Source organism: Suncus etruscus, chromosome 13, assembly GCF_024139225.1.
Source record: "Suncus etruscus isolate mSunEtr1 chromosome 13, mSunEtr1.pri.cur, whole genome shotgun sequence".
NCBI classification, from domain to species: domain Eukaryota; kingdom Metazoa; phylum Chordata; class Mammalia; order Eulipotyphla; family Soricidae; genus Suncus; species Suncus etruscus.
In genome coordinates this window covers 3,009,859-3,028,931 of record NC_064860.1, presented here as the reverse complement: position 1 = coordinate 3,028,931, position 19,073 = coordinate 3,009,859, and the positions used below count along the sequence as shown (strand labels likewise).

At 50.1% G+C, this 19,073-nt stretch overlaps 1 protein-coding gene and 1 non-coding gene across 2 annotated transcripts in view; one reads left to right on the top strand and one right to left on the bottom strand.

Annotated features, from left to right (window-relative positions):
* Nucleotides 1-19,073, bottom strand: part of KMT2C (lysine methyltransferase 2C) — a 214,602-nt gene that overhangs the window by 30,176 nt on the left and 165,353 nt on the right. Inside the window, 11 exon segments of the mRNA XM_049785972.1 lie at nt 36-147; nt 3,991-5,753; nt 7,266-7,399; nt 7,402-7,557; nt 9,134-9,994; nt 9,996-11,039; nt 11,676-11,855; nt 13,695-13,771; nt 15,883-16,094; nt 16,546-16,663; nt 18,966-19,067. Coding sequence (XP_049641929.1) covers nt 36-147; nt 3,991-5,753; nt 7,266-7,399; nt 7,402-7,557; nt 9,134-9,994; nt 9,996-11,039; nt 11,676-11,855; nt 13,695-13,771; nt 15,883-16,094; nt 16,546-16,663; nt 18,966-19,067 — 4,759 coding nt within the window.
* LOC126026437 (small nucleolar RNA SNORA49) lies at nt 971-1,098 on the top strand. The gene has a single exon (XR_007501709.1). It is a non-coding gene; the product is annotated as a small nucleolar RNA SNORA49 (small nucleolar RNA).

Sequence of the window (19,073 nt, the reverse complement as noted above, 5' to 3'; positions counted from 1 at the left end):
AGTAAGTCATGGCCCCAGCACGCCTGCCAGCCTACCTGCTCATGGCCATGGTTGACATGCCCATGTTGCTCTGTGCCATCACTTTATTGATACCTTTCAGAGCGACCATTTTGGCTTTCATGATGGGATCTGTAATTGCATCGAAATCTGAAAGAGAAATAACACAAGTGACTCATGACATTGTACCAGGTTCAAGTCACACAAAGATATAATAGAACATACACACCTGACAGGTTAGTCTGGCTCCTTACTACATAACTGGACTTTGCATTTTGACACTGTTATGGAACTCTGAGAAGGACAAGAATCTTATCCTAAATATTTTTCTAATAGTATCTTTACTTAAACACCATGATTACAAACCTGTGTGTACTTGGGTTTCAGTCATTAAAAAGTCTACCCCCCTTTACCTTATCCTGAATTTTTGTTTTGTTTTTGGGCCACATACATGGCTTATTCCTGGCTCTATATTTAAGGATCACTCCTTGGTGGGGATGCAGGGATGGAGAAAGGTTTACCCAACACGTGGTACCAGGATTAAAACTGATTGGCCGCATGCAGCAAGAGTCTACTGTACTTGTAAGTTTTGTTAAGAATAGTAGTGCCGGGGCCGGAGAAATAGCACAGCGGCGTTTGCCTTGCAAGCAGCCGATCCAGGACCAAAGGTGGTTGGTTCGAATCCCGGTGTCCCATATGGTCCCCCGTGCGTGCCAGGAGCTATTTATGAGCAGACAGCCAGGAGTAACCCCTGAGCACCGCCAGGTGTGGCCCAAAAACCAAAAAAAAAAAAAAAAAAAAAAAAAAAGAATAGTAGTGCCAATGGCCTGTGACAATAGCAATACTTGAGCAATGGCTTGAGAGAGGAGCATCTGGTCCTCTTCTCTAGCCATTTATTCTAAATTTAATTAAACATAATGGAAGCAAGCTTAGTACCTTAAGAATTAAAACAACTCCCTCAACCTTACTCCAACTCCCTCAACCTTACTCCAGGGGCTTTTGCCTGTAGAGTGCCCTGGCATTGCCTGAGGGTACAGGAAAAGCACATTTCCCTCCCCAGGAAGACTGTTTCCGTTGGGGTCTACAAGGTGAGCTGACAGTCGCTACTGGGTGGGTGTTATATATGGAGGCTTTTTATAATATTTCCCTATAATATCCTTTTCTCTGCCTGTTGTCCCACCTCCAACCTTCCAGGTGGGGGGGCGCTGTTGAGAGCCTAATAAATAGTTTTGAGCAAGGTGAAAAAAAAAAAAAAAAGAATTAAAACAAGAGGGGCCAGTTAGGTGGCGCTAGAGGTAAGGTGTCTGCCTTGCAAGCGCTAGCCAAGGAAGGACCGCGGTTCTATCCCCCAGCGTCCCATATGGTCCCCTCAAGCCAGGGGCAATTTCTGAGCACTTAGCCAGGAGTAAAAGGAGTGTGGCCTGAAAACAACCCCCCCCCCCAAAATTAAAACAAGAATACTGTCTCTGAAGTAGGGCAATCATAGCAAAAACTTAAAAGTATTGCAATTCTTTTTTTCTTTTAATTTTTAAAATAACTTTATTGATTGGTTTTGGGCCACACCCAGCAGCACTCCTGGCTCTGCACTCAGAAATCACCCCTGGTAGGCTGGGGGACCATATGGGTCCCTCCTGGGTCTCATTTCCAATACTAGGGATTCTACTAAATTAGTGGTGCCAAGTAGTATCTCCTCCCCCAACTTCCTGTTTATCCCAACTGCATGGTCAGACCCACCCACAGCTGGGGGGGTCTGAAGTTTGGAATAAAGGTGTTGCCTGGGGAAGAAGGGACAGAGAAAAAAGTAGCAAGTAGCAGGAAGGGAGATAGAGGGAGAGAGCCAGAGGAACTGATAAGAAGCTGCTTGAAAAAGGCTTAGCATAGAAGCCATGTGAGGAAATGGACATGATGGATAGGGCCTTGGAATAAACCCAGCTGACTCCGATAAAACTGACTGCTTGTGATTATTTCTTTTTTTTTTGTTTGTTTTTGTTTTGGGTTTCTTTTTTTGTTTTGGGGCCACACCCAGCGATGCTCAGGGGTTACTCCTGGCTGTCAGCTCAGAAATAGCTCCTGGCAGGCACGGGGGTCCATATGGGACACCGGGATTCGAACCAACCACCTTTGGTCCTGGATCGGCTGCTTGCAAGGCAAACGCCGCTGTGCTATCTCTCCGGGCCCTTGTGATTATTTCTACACCGTTATCCTGGACCTTCAGACCCACCAGCCGAAGGAGCTACAGGCGCCGTGCCATGCCGAGAAAGGCCTCACCCCAACCTAAGATCTTCTATTTCATATTAACACAACAGTGACAGGGAAGGAGCCTGGGAGTTCAGTGAGTAAATACTGCTCAGAGCTCAGCCGGCTGAGTGCTGGCTCTGCACACAAGGAGGCCTGTTCGATCCCAGGCATCGTGTGACATCACATCCTAGAGCACAGAGTAAGAAGCACAGAAGACGCCCCTGAGAACCAACACTGACTCTGGTACCAAAACAAACTGAAAGTCCCCACACCTGCCAAAGGAATAATTTTCTCGGCCTTATATCAGTTATTCTTCTTTCAGAGAGATGTGTACCTGTTTCCTAAGGGCATATCCACTGCAAAGAATTGAGAAGGAAATGGAGGACACAGGACAGGTCAATTATATTTTTGGGGGGAGAGAAGGGGATGCCACACTTAGCAGTGGTCAGGGATTACTCCTGGCTCTGTACTCAGAGACTGCTCCTGGCAGGCTCGGGGGACCATAGAGGATGCTGGGGATCGAACCCTGGTCGGCCATGTGCAAGGCAAATGCCCTACCTACTGTGCTATCATTCTGGCCTGAAAAATTTCTTTTAACTTTGCATCCTTGACTTGCCCATTCTTACTCTCAGACACACAAGGTAATGTTGTCTCACTGTTCTTTGTGAGTTTGTCATTAGCTCATCACTAGAAAGAAATCAAAGAGCTCAGAGACACAATGATAACAGGCATCAGGCAGGCGCTGGAAAGAGTAACAAGTTCGCTTCTATTCTAATGTCTTCAAAATCAATTAAGAAAGACAATATGTGTTGGGGGCCGGAGAGACGCATGGAGGTAAGACATTTGCCTTGCATGCAAAAGGTCGGTGGTTCGAATCCCAGCATCCCATATGGTCCCCTGAGCCTGCCAGGAGCGATTTCTAATCATAGAGCCAGGAGTAACCCCTGAGTGCTGCCAGGTGTGACCCAAACCCCCCCCCCAAAAAAAAGGAGGGAGGGAGGAAGGAGGGAGGGAGGGAGGGAGGAGGGGGAGAGAGAGAGAGAATGAAAGAGAGAATGAAAGAGAGAGAAAGAAAGAAAGAAAGAGAGAAAGAGAGAAAAGAGAGAAAGAGAGAAAGAGAGAAAGAGAGAAAGAGAGAAAGAAAGAAAGAAAGAAAGAAAGAAAGAAAGAAAGAAAGAAAGAAAGAAAGAAAGAAAGAAAGAAAGAAAGAAAGAAAGAAAGAAAAGAAAGAGAAAGAAAGAGAAAGAAAGAAAGAAAAACAATATATGATCATAACAGTGAGAGAAGCATACAAGGACGTGTTTCTATCAGTCTCATACTGCAGAGGATTAAATGAGCCTAGAACTAGAAGCTCTCTCACTCCTGACTTAATTAGGGAAGAATCTCAAATCGGACCCTTTCTGGGAGGGCTGAAAAGGGACCAGACTGAAGCCCCCGATGCTCTATCCCCAAAATATTCTACCATGAACTGTGAGCATACTCACCGGATGTCTACACAGACACAATTCCACATGAACCCTGAGCACACGCCTAACTGGTGTCTATAGAGATACGATTCTATCCTGAACTGGGACACTTACACCAGGTGTCTACTACACAGACATAATTCTACCACGAACCGTGAGCTCCAAACACAACTCTACCATGAGCTGTGAGCATACTCACACCTGGTGTCTCCACTGACCCAATTCTGCCTTGAATCATGAACACACAGGGCCTCCCAGTCCCCGCCGTACCAGGGGCTCAGCTTCCTACCAATATTGGGGAAGAAGGGCTCAGAGCGCTGCTGGCGGATCATGGCCTGCATCTGCCGTTGCTGCTGCTGCTCCTGCCTCTCTTGATCCAGAAGGTCCTGTAGAAGCAGAGGCTGCTCCTCCAAGAGCAGGGGTCGCTCACGACTCTGCTGGGCTAAATTCTGAGGAATTAGGAGCTGCTGGGATCCGGCCATGTTGCCGTTCGCAGACTGACCGGTCAGAGGCACAGTTTGACTTGGGGGTTTTCCTGTCCCAAAGCCGTGAGCCGCTGGCAACTGTCCCCCCACAAAGCCTGGATTTACTGGCACTGCCTGTGCAAAATTGTGGTTGAGCCTCGACACCACAGAAACACTAGTGTTGACGGTGCCCTCCAGAGTGTGGCTTGGGGGCAAGCCTGGGCCAGGTCCAGACGGGGAGGCCGACACAGTGGGTGGCGGTGACGGTGGGGAGCGTGAGGGTCTGAGTTCAGAATTGTCGGGTTTCTCGGTCGCAAGTAAACTGGAGAGAACCGGGGTGGAACCCGTGATGCTATGGGCCTGCATGGTGTCTTGTGCAGGCTTCGGGGTAGACCCAATGGCCTCATTAGTGCTGCAGCTGGCAGCTTCTCCAGTGGATCTTTTCTCCAGGGGCTCCGTCTCACAGGTGGCCAGAGATGCCTTCTCTCCCTCACTCCCGTCAGGGTGCGTGGAAGCCTGTGAACAGGGCGTGCCCACAGCATCTTTGCCCTCCTCCTCGCTCTTCTCGGCTTCGCCTTTGCTTTCTGCTTTTGGAGCTGGAGACAAGTCCTCCATTTTGATCTCACTGGGAGCAGCAGGTTTTCTCCACGGGGACGGTGGATCCAAAGGCACCACGGTTTTCTCTTCTGGCTCCTTTTTGGACAGTTCCACAGACGCACATGGGGCATCCAGCTTGTCGTCGATGGGATCATGGAGGTCCAGTTCCTCGTTAAACATACTTTTCTTATCGCCCACATCCAGCTCTGGGTCTGTGTATGCGATGATGTCGAACTCTCCCGACCGCAGGAGGTCGTCCAGGTTCGGATCGTTGGCTTCCAGGTTCCCCAACGTGTCCAGTTCATCACTCTTGTCCTCTGTATCCAGGTTCAAGTTCTCCAAGTCCTCGTCATCCAGGTCTTTGACCTCCAGGTCCTTCACGTCCAGCTCTTTCACAGATGGGTCGTCGGCATCCAGCTTCTCCTCCAGCCCATCAGAGGGCTGCGGGGTGATGGCCAAGTTGGCAGGAGACTGCTGAGATGGAGGTGGCGTGGACAGTGAAGCCTCAGAGAACTCGCTGGCCAGAGGCTGGCCCAGGAGCCGTGGGTGGCCCGGATCCTGCTGGGGTGGCGGCAGCAGGTCCAGACTGGGGTGTATGGGGAGCTGACTGGGCAGACCCTGGGAGAGGCGTCTCATGGGGTCGGTAGGTCGGGGCACCGCAAAGTCTGTCCTAGGCAGAAAATTTCCATGCCGGGGATGCGAAGGCAGCTCAGGAGCAGTGGCAGTGGGGCCCGGAAGCCGTGGCCTTCCCTCAGGGACTCTGTGCCGAAGCTCGATGAAGGCCTGGCCCAGGATGTTGTGCTGCTGCAGTGGCAGACCCTGTGAGGGAAAGTGTTGGCCCAGTGGCCCGCCATGGACAGGACGGGCCATGTCCATTGACATGGACCTGCGTAGCTGTGATGGGACTCCAGAGCTTGGCAGCTGCTGGGGGGGCACCAGGAAACTTTCCTGGCCCGCCAGGGCACCAGGACCACCTCCTGGAAATCCGAATCTGAAAGAAAAAAATGACAGAAAGTTATTGGGCTGGATTCAGAGAGAGCACCAGAGGAAGAGCAGATGCACACAGCACTGGACACAGTACAAGACTGAGCACAAGTCCTACAAGATTGTGGTGTACCCCAAGACCCACCCATATCTGGGAGGAGTTTTGGGAACCGGATAATAGGTGTAACTACCTGCAAGACCTCCCATTTCTGGGAGGGGTCTGGAAAAGGATAGATAAACCTCTGAGCCAGGGGATTGGGCCCTTTTGCCGTTTCTCTCTTGGCCCGGCTTGGTTTCCTGGCTTTTGGATCTTTGGGCCGCATGGAGCCCAAAGGGAAGATGGCTAACAGGAGATAAGATGCAGGGCTAGCAAAATAATGCTGTGCTTGAAAGGTTGACATAGGCCACACACCTGTGGTGGCTAGGGCATGAATAAAGATGATTCTTCCTGAAGCCTGCGTGTGAGTGAGTGATTTCACCTGGGCCTGGAACTCGCCGGCTGCATGGAGGTTGCAGAGCCATGTGGGCTGGATGGCATCATCCACCATCCAGCCCCATCGTTATTTATTTAACACAACATCAAGATGGAGGCCCCAGTTAAAAGTCTAGGAGCAGCACGTGATCCCCTCAGCCCTGTCAGATGTGATCTGGGTTGGGCAAGGTCAGGAGTAGGCTCCTGAGCACTGCTGCACATGACCCCCAAAATAAGATACAAAATTACTGTCAGCGGGGAAGGTGTGGTGGCGCTAGAGGTAAGGTGTCTGCCTTGCCAGCGCTAGCCTAGAACAAACCACGGTTCGATCCCCTGGTGTCCCATATGGTCCCCCAAAGCAGTAGCGACTTCTGAGCGCATAACCAGGAGTAACCCCTGAGCATTGTTACCAGGTGTGGCCCAAAAACAAAAACAAAAACAAATTACTGTCATAGGCTCACAGTATCACAGTGGGGAGGGCATTTGTCTAGCATGCAGCCAACTCAGGTTCAATAACTGGCCCCCTGCAGAGTCTCCTGAGCCTCCCAACAACAAGGAGTGATCCCTGAGCACAAAGCCAGGAGTAACAAACTCCCTGAGCACAGCAGGGTGTGGCTCTAAACAAGTAAACAAAAATTCCAAAGAAACAACCCATGATCTTTCACTAATAGAAAATAGTATTTCATGGGCCGAAGTGATGGTACAGTATTTACCTAAAAGGGTTCTATCCTGGAATCCCATATGGTCCCCCGAGTACCACCAGGAGTAATTCCTGAGTACAGAGGCAGAAGTGACCTGAGTATAGCTGGATGTGACCCCAAACAAATTAACAGAAAACAAACAGAAAAGTGTATTTCCTTGCATCTCAAGCAGCGATACCTTTTTCATCATGAACAACTTGTCTCCTCCTCTGACTCAGACCCAGCCTGAGATGAGTCAGCACTTTACAGGCAGGCTGCATGCGAAGATTGGGGTGCCAATACTGGATCCCCCAAACAGAGTGTGAAGCCCCTGCGCTATCTCAGAGCACGAAATCCAAGGTGTTACCTAAATCCATGTGGCCTTATGCCCATGCTGCTGACATCAGGAGCATAGGGTCCCCGCGGCTCTTTCGGGAAAACAGCGTATCTGGGCACCAAGGCAGGGCCACTAGGAGCACGGAGGCTCCCCGGATAGGGAGGGTGGCGGGCCGGGCGAAGTTCTGCCCGAGGGTCTCAGGCTGCCAGTGCTGCAGCGGGCCTGGGAGCGGCGCAGGTGGATCCTGCGACCCTTTGTCCTGCCGGCTGGCCAGTTTCTTCTGCTGCTGCTGTTGCAGGATGATCTCACGCAGCTTCTGTCGCTGAGGGGAGGAAGGAAGCAGCACTAGTCACTGGAGAGCCAAGACCCTGAGGCTCAGGCGCCTGGGGAGGATGCCCTCTTAGACAGGGCTCAGGCCCCCACCCGCCCCAACAATTCTCAGCCAACAGGGCCAGGAGATCCAACCTAGGGGCCTTTTGGTGGTATGGGGCCACTCCTGGCTCTGTTCTCAGAAAGCAATCCTGACAGGCCTGGGGGACACTATAGAATGCTGGGGATCAAACCCAGGTTAGCCATGTGCACGGCAAATGTCCTACCCACTGTTATCGCTTCAGCTCACCTAAAAAGCCTTTTTCACCCTGACACTTACAGTGCCATTGTGGTCATTAATCTCCAGGGATCTCAAGCAAGGACACAGGCATGGAGGCACTTGCCTTGCATGCAGCTGACCTTGATTCAAAGCCCATTATCACATAGGATCTCTATAGCACCAGTAAGAGTAACCCCAGAGCATTGAATCAGGAATAAAACTGAAGCGCCAGCCCACCTTCTGGAAAATCAAAAGAACTCAATGATTCAAAATCTTATAAACACTAGTTATATTTAACTATTTTAAAAGGACAAAAATAAAAACAAACCCACCCAGAGAGAAAGGGACAGACATAGAATGACTGCACTCATTTGTGAAATAGTAAAGAAAAAAAAAACTGTATGGTAATAATATCCATGCATCCTGAAGATAAAGGTTAGGAAGACCCGTAGAAAGCTTGTCACGAAGAGAAGAGCATAAAGTGAAGTTGGGGCAGAAAAAGGACCACTATGACAATCAGAGTTGAACTGGTGCTGAAAGGAAAGACAGAAGGGGGAGAGAGATCTGTCCCAGAAGCAGGAGGGAGGAGGAGGCAGAAGCAGAAGGGAGAGAGAGGGAAAGGGAGAGGGAGAGAGGGAGAGGGGGGAGAGGGGGGAGGGAGGGAGAGAGGGAATGAGGGAGGGAGCGAGGGAGCGAGGGAGGGAGGGAGGGGGAGAGGGACACTGTTGGTGGCAATGTGCCCTGGCAAAGAGTGTTGGACATTGTATGACTAAAACTCAATTAACTGTAACTGCAAGATAAAAAAACAACTCTACTATGAACAACCTTGCAATCATGGTTTTTAAATTAAAGGAATTTGGGGTTAAAGTGGCAGGGAATTTAAGAAGATCAAAAAATAAACAAAGAAAATGACCCAAATTTAATTTCGATAATATTCTATGCCAGATAACTTCAAAAAATTGAAAGCCTTCATACTTAAAGACCTCACTACAACTTCAGGAAGATCAAATTAGATCAAATCTTCAGGAAGATCAAAATAATAAATTTTATTGTAATAAATTTTACAATAAAATTAGTGCTATGGGGCCAGAGATAGCACACAGCTGACCCAGGTTTGCTTCCCAAAATCCTATATGGTCCCGCAAGTCCATGAAGAGTGACCCTTAAATAAAGAGCCAGAGCTCCCCCGCCCCCCCCCCCCCGCAAATTTGGCATACTTATTCTTTCATCAATTTATTCTTTGTAGTATAAAATAATTTTCACAGAATGAGCAATCAGCGGGGAACTCACTCAGATGAGCTGGACTTACCTGTCTCAATTTCTCTGCGTCCGCCTGGGACGTGTTCCCAGTGCTCTGTGTCTCTGGGACTCCGGCTGGTGGTATCCCAGCTGGTGGTCCTGGGAGTCGGTTCATGCCAGAGAACGGCTGGGCTGGAGGGTTCAGGGGCGGGCGGGAAGGCACACCAAAGCTCCCCTCAGACCCGGGTCTCGCTGGGTCAGCCGTATCTCGAGGGGCCTGGCCCGACCCAAAGGAGTCCAGCTGAGGTCTCGGTGTCATGGGAGGCTGGTCGTAGGGGTCCCGTGCTGCAGAGGGGGATCCATGGTGAAAGGCTTCTGCCCTCGGTGGTTGAGGGCAGGTGTCGGGGGGCCTTGCCAAGGGGCCTGGCAGAGCCGGGCCACGATGCTGTCCTGGCAGCAGGAAAGGGTCCTGATTAGGCAGGAGGCCTGGCCTAGTCATCACAGCTCGAGGAAAACCCTCAGAGGTCCTAGGCCTTGGTGCTGCTGGTGGCTGAGGATAGGGAACAGAAATCCCTGGCCGGGGAGTTCCAGGCGGCTGTGCGTATGGGTCGGAATGCCTAGGATCAGCGGCAGCCGGTGCTGGAGTGAACAAATCCACCTGTGCAGGTGGCCGTGGGTTGGGAGTTTGAGGACCATAGGGGACCATGGTAGGTGGCCTCGGGGTCCCAGGAGGCTGAGCATAGGGGTCTGGATTGGAACAAGATACTCCAGAAGGCTGGGAGTAGGGGTCACCCACTGGTCTGGGCGTTCCAGGTGGCTGGGCATAGGGGTCCTGAGATGTGGGCCGTGTGATGGCTCCGGGCTGAGGAAAGGTCCTGGAGGAGTGGGCAAGGGGTTCGGGCGCCACTGCAGGGTGTGGGGTATGGGGGGGGTTGGCCATATGGGTCACTGGGTTGTGGGTGGGCAAAGTTATCGACAGGCCGGGGGGTCAGAGGGGGCCTGTCATAGGGGTCCACTGGTAGGCGTCTGGGTACCTGAGCCACTGGCCCATATGGGTCCTGGGAGGGCAGAGGCGGCTGCAAGGGGGTCTTAAAGGGTCCCCCATCGAGAGGGGCTGGAGCCAGCAAGGGCCGCACATACGTGTCGGGGATCCGCTGCCTCTGAAACACATCGGCCCTCAGGGGTGGCTTTGGGAACAGGTCACTAGCTCCTGGGGCAGGGGGGCCTTTGGCAGGAGGTTCAGACACAACAGGAGACCGGGGCAGGCCCAGGGGTTTGGCAAAGGGGTCAGGTGGCATCATGGGTCTTGGCGTGTCAGGAGGCTTCACATAGGGGTCGCTGCTGGCCGGGGAAGAGCAGGGCTCACGAGCCGGGGTGGACCTGGTCGCCGCCATGTCACTCATGGGAGCGGGCCTGGACCCCGAGGCTGACGCTGTGGGGGGACAATTCTCGCCCAGCACTGCAGGGCTCCTCCTGGGGAAGCTGTGGCTGCTGGGAGGTGGCCTTGGGGTGCCAACCATCTTGGCATAAGGATCCACGGGAGATGTGGGCCGGGAGGAAGGCGGGCCGGCTGGGAAGGGGTGTGGGGTAGGCTGTGAGGCTGGCAGACTCTCAGGTACGGGGACCCGGGCTGGGGGCACAGCAGGCCGGGGCACCTGCGGCTTGACAAAGACATCATCGGAGGCTGATGACGTCGGGGTGCCGGGGAGCTGTTTTGAGAACATGTCCTTGTGGAAGGGCTGTGCAGGGGAAGCACTGCCAGGCTGAGGGGCCATGGGGCTGTGGACCCCACTGCCAGGTGTGTCGGCTGCCGACGGAGCTCCAAGTGGCCCTGAGTGGTGCTTGAGCTGCTGCTGTTGTTGCTGCTGCTGCTGCTGTTGCTGTTGTTGCTGCTGCTGCTGTTGCTCATTCTTCACCTGCTCGAGCTTTTGCGTAGCTTCGATCTTAGCTTGCTGCTTGCTTTTCTGGCGCATTTGCTGTGGAGATGCAGAAAGGATAAACAGTTGAAGAAGAGGAAGATGATGCCGTGGAACTGACACATCCAGGGCTCTGCTTAGAATAGTGGAGGTGGGCCCGGAGAGATAGCACAGCGGTGTTTGCCTTGCAAGCAGCCGATCCAGGACCAAAAGTGGTTGGTTGAATCCCGGTGTCCCATAGGGTCCCCTGTGCCTGCTATTTCTGAGCAGACAGCCAGGAGTAACCCCTGAGCAATGCTGGGTGTGGCCCAAAAACAAAAACAAAAAAAGAATAGTAGAGGAGTCAAGTGCTCCTATCCACACTGCCATGGTCTTTTTTTGTTTTGGCTTTTGGGCCACACCTAGTGGAGCTCAGGGGTTACTCATGGCGATGTGCTCAAGAATCACTCCTCGAAGGTTTGGGGGACCATAAGTGGTATCGGGGATCTGACCCAGGTCTGTTGCGGGTTGGCAGCATGTAAGGCAAATGCCCTACCTCTGTGCTATCTCTTGGCCTCTCAGGGTTCTTCCTGAGAAGGGAAGCGGCACTCCGGTGATGAATAAGAACACCATCTCTATGCCTGTGTGACCAAACCCTCCCCAAGCAGGACAGCCTCTGAGACAGTCTGTCCCCTGTCCCTGGAAGCAAACACAGACCTGTCGGAATTTCCACTCTTGCTCATGTTCTGACTCGCGCTGCTTCAGTGGATCCTTGAAGAGATCGGAATCCACTCGTGAGCCAGGGTCGGTGCAGTCCTGCTGCTGCCTTTTCAGGGACTCGCCCGACATTTGCACTTTGTTGATACGCAGAGCGGCTCTGTTGTCACGGGCTTTTTGCTTTGCAAAAAGGAGAAGAGAATTATCTTCCAGGACACCTGAATGAATGTACTAAGAAACAGAAGCCATCCCCTCTCGATGTCATACCAGCTTTAGATTTGAATTTTCTCATCTTTAAAAAAATCTCTCAGGGCCAAAGCGATAGCACAGCGGTAGGGTGTCTGCCTTGCACGTAGCTGACCCAGGACAGACCTCAGAGCCAGGAGTGATTTCTAAGCTCATAGCCAGGAGTTACCTCCCAGTGTCACCAGGTGTGGCCCAAAAAACCAAATAACAACAAAACAAAAAAGAAATATCTCTTATTTTCTAAATAAAACCATTTTACTTTAGAGAGGGGCATGGCATACCCAGAAATGCTCTTGGCTCTGCACTCAGAAATCACTCCCAGGAGCCGGAGAGATAGCACAGCAGTAGGGAGGTAGCTTTACACGTAGCTGACCCAAGATGGACAGTGGTTTGAATCCCGGCATCCCATATGGTCCCGAGCCTGCCAGGAGCGATTTCTGAGTGCAGAGCCAGAAAAGTGCCGTTGGGTGTGACTCAAAAGAGAAATCAGCTCAGGACCATATGTGATGCTCATAGATTGAACTCAGGTTGGTCACATGCGAGGCAAGCACTGTCCACCCCCTCATACTGTTGATCTGGTCCCAAAACTACTTTACTTTCAAGGAGTAAAAATCTGGGGCCAGAGCAATAGTACAGCAGGGAGAATGTTTGCCTTGTACAATCTTTGGCATCCCATATCCCGAGCATCCCCAGAAGTAATCCTGAGCACAGAACCAGGAATAATCTCTGAGCAGTCTAGTGTGGCCCAAAAAAAAAAAAAAAAGATAAAAAAAAAAAAAAGAGAGAGACAAGAAAAAAAATTCTATGGGAAAATGGAGCATGAAAATGAGAAAGGGAAAGTGAAGTTGAGCAGTTCAGCGCAGGTGAACTACTGCCTGTCTCACATGTGAAAAGGTCTCAGCTCACTAAGTTCTGATCATGTTTCATCAAGTTCCAATCATGGGCTCTTTTTTAAAGTCTTTTCAGAGAACGAATATTCGAAACTAATTCATGCTCAGGGACATCTCCTGGAAGTGTTTGGGAGATTAGATGGTGCTGGTGATCAAACTGGAGGCATCCACGTGCAAGTACCCCAGTCCTATTTTGGAGGTGGGCCACACCTGGCAAGAATTCAGGAATTATTCCTGGCTCTGTGCTCAGAAATGACTCCTGGCAGACTCAGGGAACTACATGGAATGAACTCAGGTTAGGTGCATGAAGGCAAATGTCCTTCCTGCTGTGTTACCGCTTGGCCCCCTCTACATTTTACTCCATATAAAGACTTACTGAACTAAGAAATCACATTCAGACAAAATTAATTTTACAAGAACTAACCCATTTTCTGTCTTTTTTTCTTTCTTTTTTTTGTTTTGTTTTTTTTTGTTTTTGTTTTTTGGGCCACACCCGGCGGTGCTCAGGGGTTACTCCTGGCTGTCTGCTCAGAAAAAGCTCCTGGCAGGCACAGGGGACCCTATGGGACACCGGGATTCGAACCAACCACCTTTGGTCCTGGATCGGCTGCTTGCAAGGCTAACGCCACTGTGTTAAATCTCCGGGCCCCTTTTTTACTTTTAAGCTAAACCAAAAAACCTACGGTTTGAGAACTGCCATTTACAGATCCAAGCCGAGCTAGGGAGCTCAGTCTCTGCACCATTCCACACACGCTGAGCAGGGTCCCGGCAGCCTCTGCCCAAGAGAAGGGTCTGATCCCTACAGCCTTACAACTAAAGGTGTGGGACTGCTGAGCCACCCAAATGGCCGTGAAGGAAAAGAAAGAAGAGAAATGTTCAATACCACATATGGTGCTCTCTCCTGGGAGCTGGCTTTTCTCCACAATTTAGCAATCTGCTTCACTCTAGTCGTCCAGTCTGTTAAAACAAAACACACACACAAAACAAGGAAAGTCTGTAGGTTTCCCAAGTCCCAGCCCTGCCCTCTCACTAAGCTTGATTGCTGCTTGCTATGACCTTGCCCAGCGTGGCAACTCTCGAGCACCATGTTTGGGGCAGGCAGCGAGTCAGAGTAGGAGAATGGGTCTCTAGAAGTGTTGCCACAGACCTCATGATTGACAACGAGACGTTTGAAAATCAAGGGGCAGGCACCAGAGCAACAGCACAGTGGAGAGGGCCTTGCATACAGACAGGTTCGATCTGTGGCATCTCATATAGCACCCCCAGCACAGCCAGGAGTTATTTTTGAGCGCAGAGCACTGAGTGCCACCAAGTATGCCTAACATTGCCCCCACCCCCAACTGAAAGGACTCAGGAGCCACAGAAAGGAAACAGGATGTCTCCAGAAGCAGGACTCGGTGCAGAGTAACACATCTGGGCTAAAAGATGTTGTGCTCTGACCCATAGGCAAGCGGTCGTCACGAATTAGAATTTCACCACCATTTAGCTGTGTGCCAAAGACACTCATTTCAAGTCCTCTCAATGAGACTCCACACCCTGATGGAGAGCTCAAAGATGGGGGATAAATGTAAAAGTGGTCTGAACTCATCAATGGCTGAGGCCTGGGTTTAATCCCCGGCACCACATGGTCCCCCCAGAGCACAGAGTGGATAGTGGATAGTAAGAAGGATTCTGAGTGTGTCCCAGGAGGAAAAAAAATTTAGTCTATAACAATCAAAGCTTCTAAAAAAACGGGAACAGAGCAGTGTACAGTGGCAAACAGGCCCTTGTTTGCCTTCCACGTGGATCGATTCAGGGTTTGATCCTTGATATCCTATATGGGTTCCCCAAGCCAGAGCAATAGCACAGCGGTAGGGCAATTGCCTGCATGCAGCCAACCCAGGACAGACCTGGGTTTGATTCCCAGCATCCCATATGGTCCCTGAAATGCCAGGAGGGTTTCTGAGCCCAGAGCCAGAGTAACCCCTAGCACCACCGAGATGTTATTCCAAAAACAAAACAAAACGAAACAAACAAAAGAACAACCGTAGGGTTCCTGAGCCTGCCAGGAGTGGTTTCTGAGCACAGAGTTAGGGAGTAACACCACTGAGTGTGATCAAGAACAGGAACTAAAACTAAAACAAAAAAACTTAGAGGTCACAGGCTTCCAGAACAACATAATGAAATGCTTCAAGAAAATTGCCTTTGGCAGATTCTAAGCTCTGTTTTTATAAGAATCAATCAGCAGCATAAAATGAGGGTGATCTGAAGCCGGAGAGATAGCATGGAGGTAGGGGTGTTTGCTTGCATGCAGATAGGACAGTGGTTCAAACTCGCCGCATCCCATATGGTCCCTTGAGCCTGCCAAGAGCGATTTCTGAGCATAGACCAGGAGGAACCCCTGAGCGCTGCCAGGTGTGACCCAAAAACCAAAGAAAAAAAATGGTGATCTAAGCACCTGTGCTCATCTATCATTAGCAGATCCAGGTATTCAGAACTACCAGGAGAATGTTTGTGTGAGAAACTGCAGCATCCAAAATGTAATCACCCTTCTAGTCCCCCATTTTTCCAGCTCACCAAGACCAACAGCAACACCAGTTCAGGAGGGGAAAGCAGCATTTTAACTCATCAAAACATGCTGTCATTGCAACGCATCAAAATTTCCAAAAGGTAGGCATGATTCAACTGTATCGTTGTTTGCTTCTTCATCAATAGGGCTGGACACGGCCCCAGACAGATGCAGAACTAACTATTTCGATGACTTAACATTGTAAGTGGCAGATTTCTGCTTTTGGAACGTAATAGAATAGTAACATGTTTGTGACAATGGTGACGACTTTAGTACTATAGAGCACTTCTAAAAGCCAATGGAAATTAGTTCGGGATAGTAAATGAAATAACACCCTGGAACATGTGGCTTAGGGCTCGGAAGTAACAGACAAAGAGAAAATGATAGATAGTCCCTAGCTATCCTGGGGGACTCTTCAAAGTTGAGTGTTCAGGTTGATGCAGGTTGGGGATGCTGAGTGGATAAAATCACCTGGGGAAAGTAGGGGAGTGAGACCACCTCAGCAACCCAGTGTCTTACCCAGGAAACTCTTCCCGGAGGTTGGGGAAGTTGATGTTGGTATACAGGACAGGCGCCACCGTTGCCATCTCGCCCAATGCCTCTTCCTTCTCCCACTTGAGGGTACTTCTCTGAGCATTCGACATGGCATCGTTGTCACCATCCACAGCAGGGGTGGCTGATGTCCAGGGCCCATGCGGATCATTCGCCATGGCATTATAGGATGGATTCTTATCTCTGGCACAAATACATGGTGTCACTTCCTGCACATGGAAACCCTAGAGACTATGCCAAGGGCACTTTGATCAAACCCCATTAGTACCAGTGGGAATGCTGAACTTCAACCAAAGGTCACATTAACTATGACATGTACAGATTACACACAATTACTTGAAGACTTAATAGGAATTAACGTAATTTAATGTAGAAATTAATGTCATGGGGCCAGGCAGTGGCGCTAGAGGTAAGGTGCCTGCCTTGCCTGCGCTAGCCTTGGACGGACCACGGTTCGATCCCCTGGCAACCCATATGGTCCCCCAAGCCAGGAGCGACTTCTGAGCGCATAGCCAGGAGTAACCCCTGAGCGTCACTGGGTGTGGCCCAAAAACCAAAAATAAAAAATAAAAAAAAGAAAAGAAAATAAATTAATGTCATTTAGGTTGAGAGGAAAGTGGAGGTTTTTAAATACCGAGCGTCAGTGTAAGGGGAGAAAGTCCCCAATCCATTTCCAGGAGGCAGAGAACTATGAGGGAGATGAGAAGCAGGTCCAATCAGGCCATTCATGAGAGGCATCCGAGAGAAAACATCTGGAAAGGAAGACAGCAAATCTATTTCTAATACTTTTTAATAATACAGCAGTCAAAAGACTATTAATATTTTTCATCATAGTTAAAATTGGGCCTTTTCCCCTTCCAATATCATTCAGGAAAATGTTGATTAAACTGTTGTTTAATGGGGCTGGAGAGGTAGCATGGAGGTAAGGCGTTTGCCTTTCATGCAGAAGGTTGGTGGTTCAAATCCCGGCATCCCACATGGTCCTCCGAGCCTGCCAGGAGTGATTTCTGAGTGTGGAGCCTGGAGTAAGCCCTGAACGATGCCGGGTATGACCCCAAAAACAAACAAACAAACAAACAAACAAAAATTGTTGCTTACTTTATGGCAAAATATATACAATCAAAATCTGAAAACAGTGTGCAGTGGATTTGGTCCTGTTACTTCTGGCTCGGCATCACTGAACTCCGAAGCTTACCAGTGCAGGCAACATGCTCAATTACTGAGCCCCATCTCAGACCTGGGGCCTTTTACCCCTGACTATGGGTTAAGGAACATGCTAAGAATTCACGTGCCCAGATAGGATTCCAGGCACCATACTACCTACCAAATACACCTCCATCTGCACAAGCCTGAATAGCTGAGTCCTTCCTAGAGGGGGACTGTCCCCCAAAAAAGGCAGAGCAGATGAATATTTCTAGAGAATCAAGTTTTTTTTTTATTTGTTTTGTTTTGTGGTCACATCCGGCAGCCTCAGGGGTTACTCCCGGCTCTATGCTCAGAAATCACTCCTGACAGGCTCGGAGGACCATATAGGATCCTGGGATTTGAACCACCATCCTTGTGCATGCAAGGCAAACGCCCTCCCTCCATGCTATCTCTCTGGTCCAAAATCAAGTTTTTATTTCTAAAATGTGATCAGCCAAATATTCACAGATCTGAGCATGCTGCCTGGTACACAACTAAATATGATGTGTCTTGGTTCAATAAAGAACAGATCATAAAATGTACTGCTATCTCAAGTTTTAGCAATAAATTAATTTTCATTTAATCATTAAAAGTTGAGACGTGGGGCCGGAGAGATAGCAACGAGGTGGGCCGTTTGCCTTGCATGCAGAAGGATGGTGGTTCAAACCCCAGCATCCCATATGGTCCCCTGAGCCTGCCAGGAGCGATTACTCACTATATAGAGCCAGGAGTAACCCTGAGCACTGCCAGGTGTGACTCAACCCCCACCCCACCCCCAAAAAAGTTGAGACGTTTCAGAGGCCAGATCAATAGTAGTGGGTTAGGTTGTTTGCCTTGCATACTGCTTTGCTGGCCTCAAACCCTGGCATAGGATATGGATCCCTGAGCCTGCCAGAGTGACTTCTGAGCACAGAGCCAGGAATAACCCCCTGAACATTGCTGGGTGTGACCCAAAAATCAAAAACGGCAAAAACACGGGGGTCTGGAGATTCAGCTCAATGGCTCGATGCATAGTGTGCACACCGGAGGCTGGTCTTGCTCCCTGGCATTCTATGACAAGGAAACTCGAGTCAGCCCCAAACATGAACCAAACAGAGAACAAAGAAAGCATCTAAGAGCTCAACGGAGCAAGAGGCATCATGGAGCGTGTTTTATCTGAATAAAAATCACATGTTGGGGCCGGAGAGACAGCATGGAGGTAAGGCGTTTGCCTTTCATGCAGAAGGCCATTGGTTTAAATCCTGGTATCCCATATGGTCCCGTGAGCCTGCCAGGAGCAATTTCTTAGCATGAGCCAGGAGTGACCCCTGAGTGCTGCTGGGTGTGATCCAAAAACAAAACCAGAAACAAAAACAAAAACAAAAGTCACATGTTTAGTCAAGCAAAATGAAGGTAAATTATGTTTAGAGTGGCGAATAAACTAGGAATTCTAATTATTAGTTGCCAACCCATTAACAAAAAAATTAAAAAAATCACATAGCAATTATTTAATGAACAGTGTGTCCCCCCCCCAATTCCCCAATTACACTGAGGCTGCAATCAGCCCCATTTACAGATCTAACAACCCCAAAGGGGTGATGTCGCCTGATTTGGATAACATTTCTCAGAACTCAGTTCAGTCAGAGTGGGTAAGGCCCTCAGTGCCCATGGGAGTCAGACTGCGGAAGGCCCTCAATGCCCATGGTCATTAAGAGTGCAGAAGGCCTTGTACATCCATGGTCGTCAGAGTAAGAAAGGTCCCCAGAGGCCATGGGCATCAGAGTTGGGGAGGCTCTCGGCCCCCACTGCCATCAGAGTGAGGAAGGCCCTGAGTGCCCACATCTGCACCTCAGTCCCTCCACACATCGAGAACCCCAATGGGGCACATACCCTGTCCGTGAATGGGCAGCATCTGTGGGGCAGGAGGTGGCTGTGGGGTGACAGGACTGAGCACAGCTGTGAACAAATCCTCCACATCCTTCCCACCAAGCTCTAGAA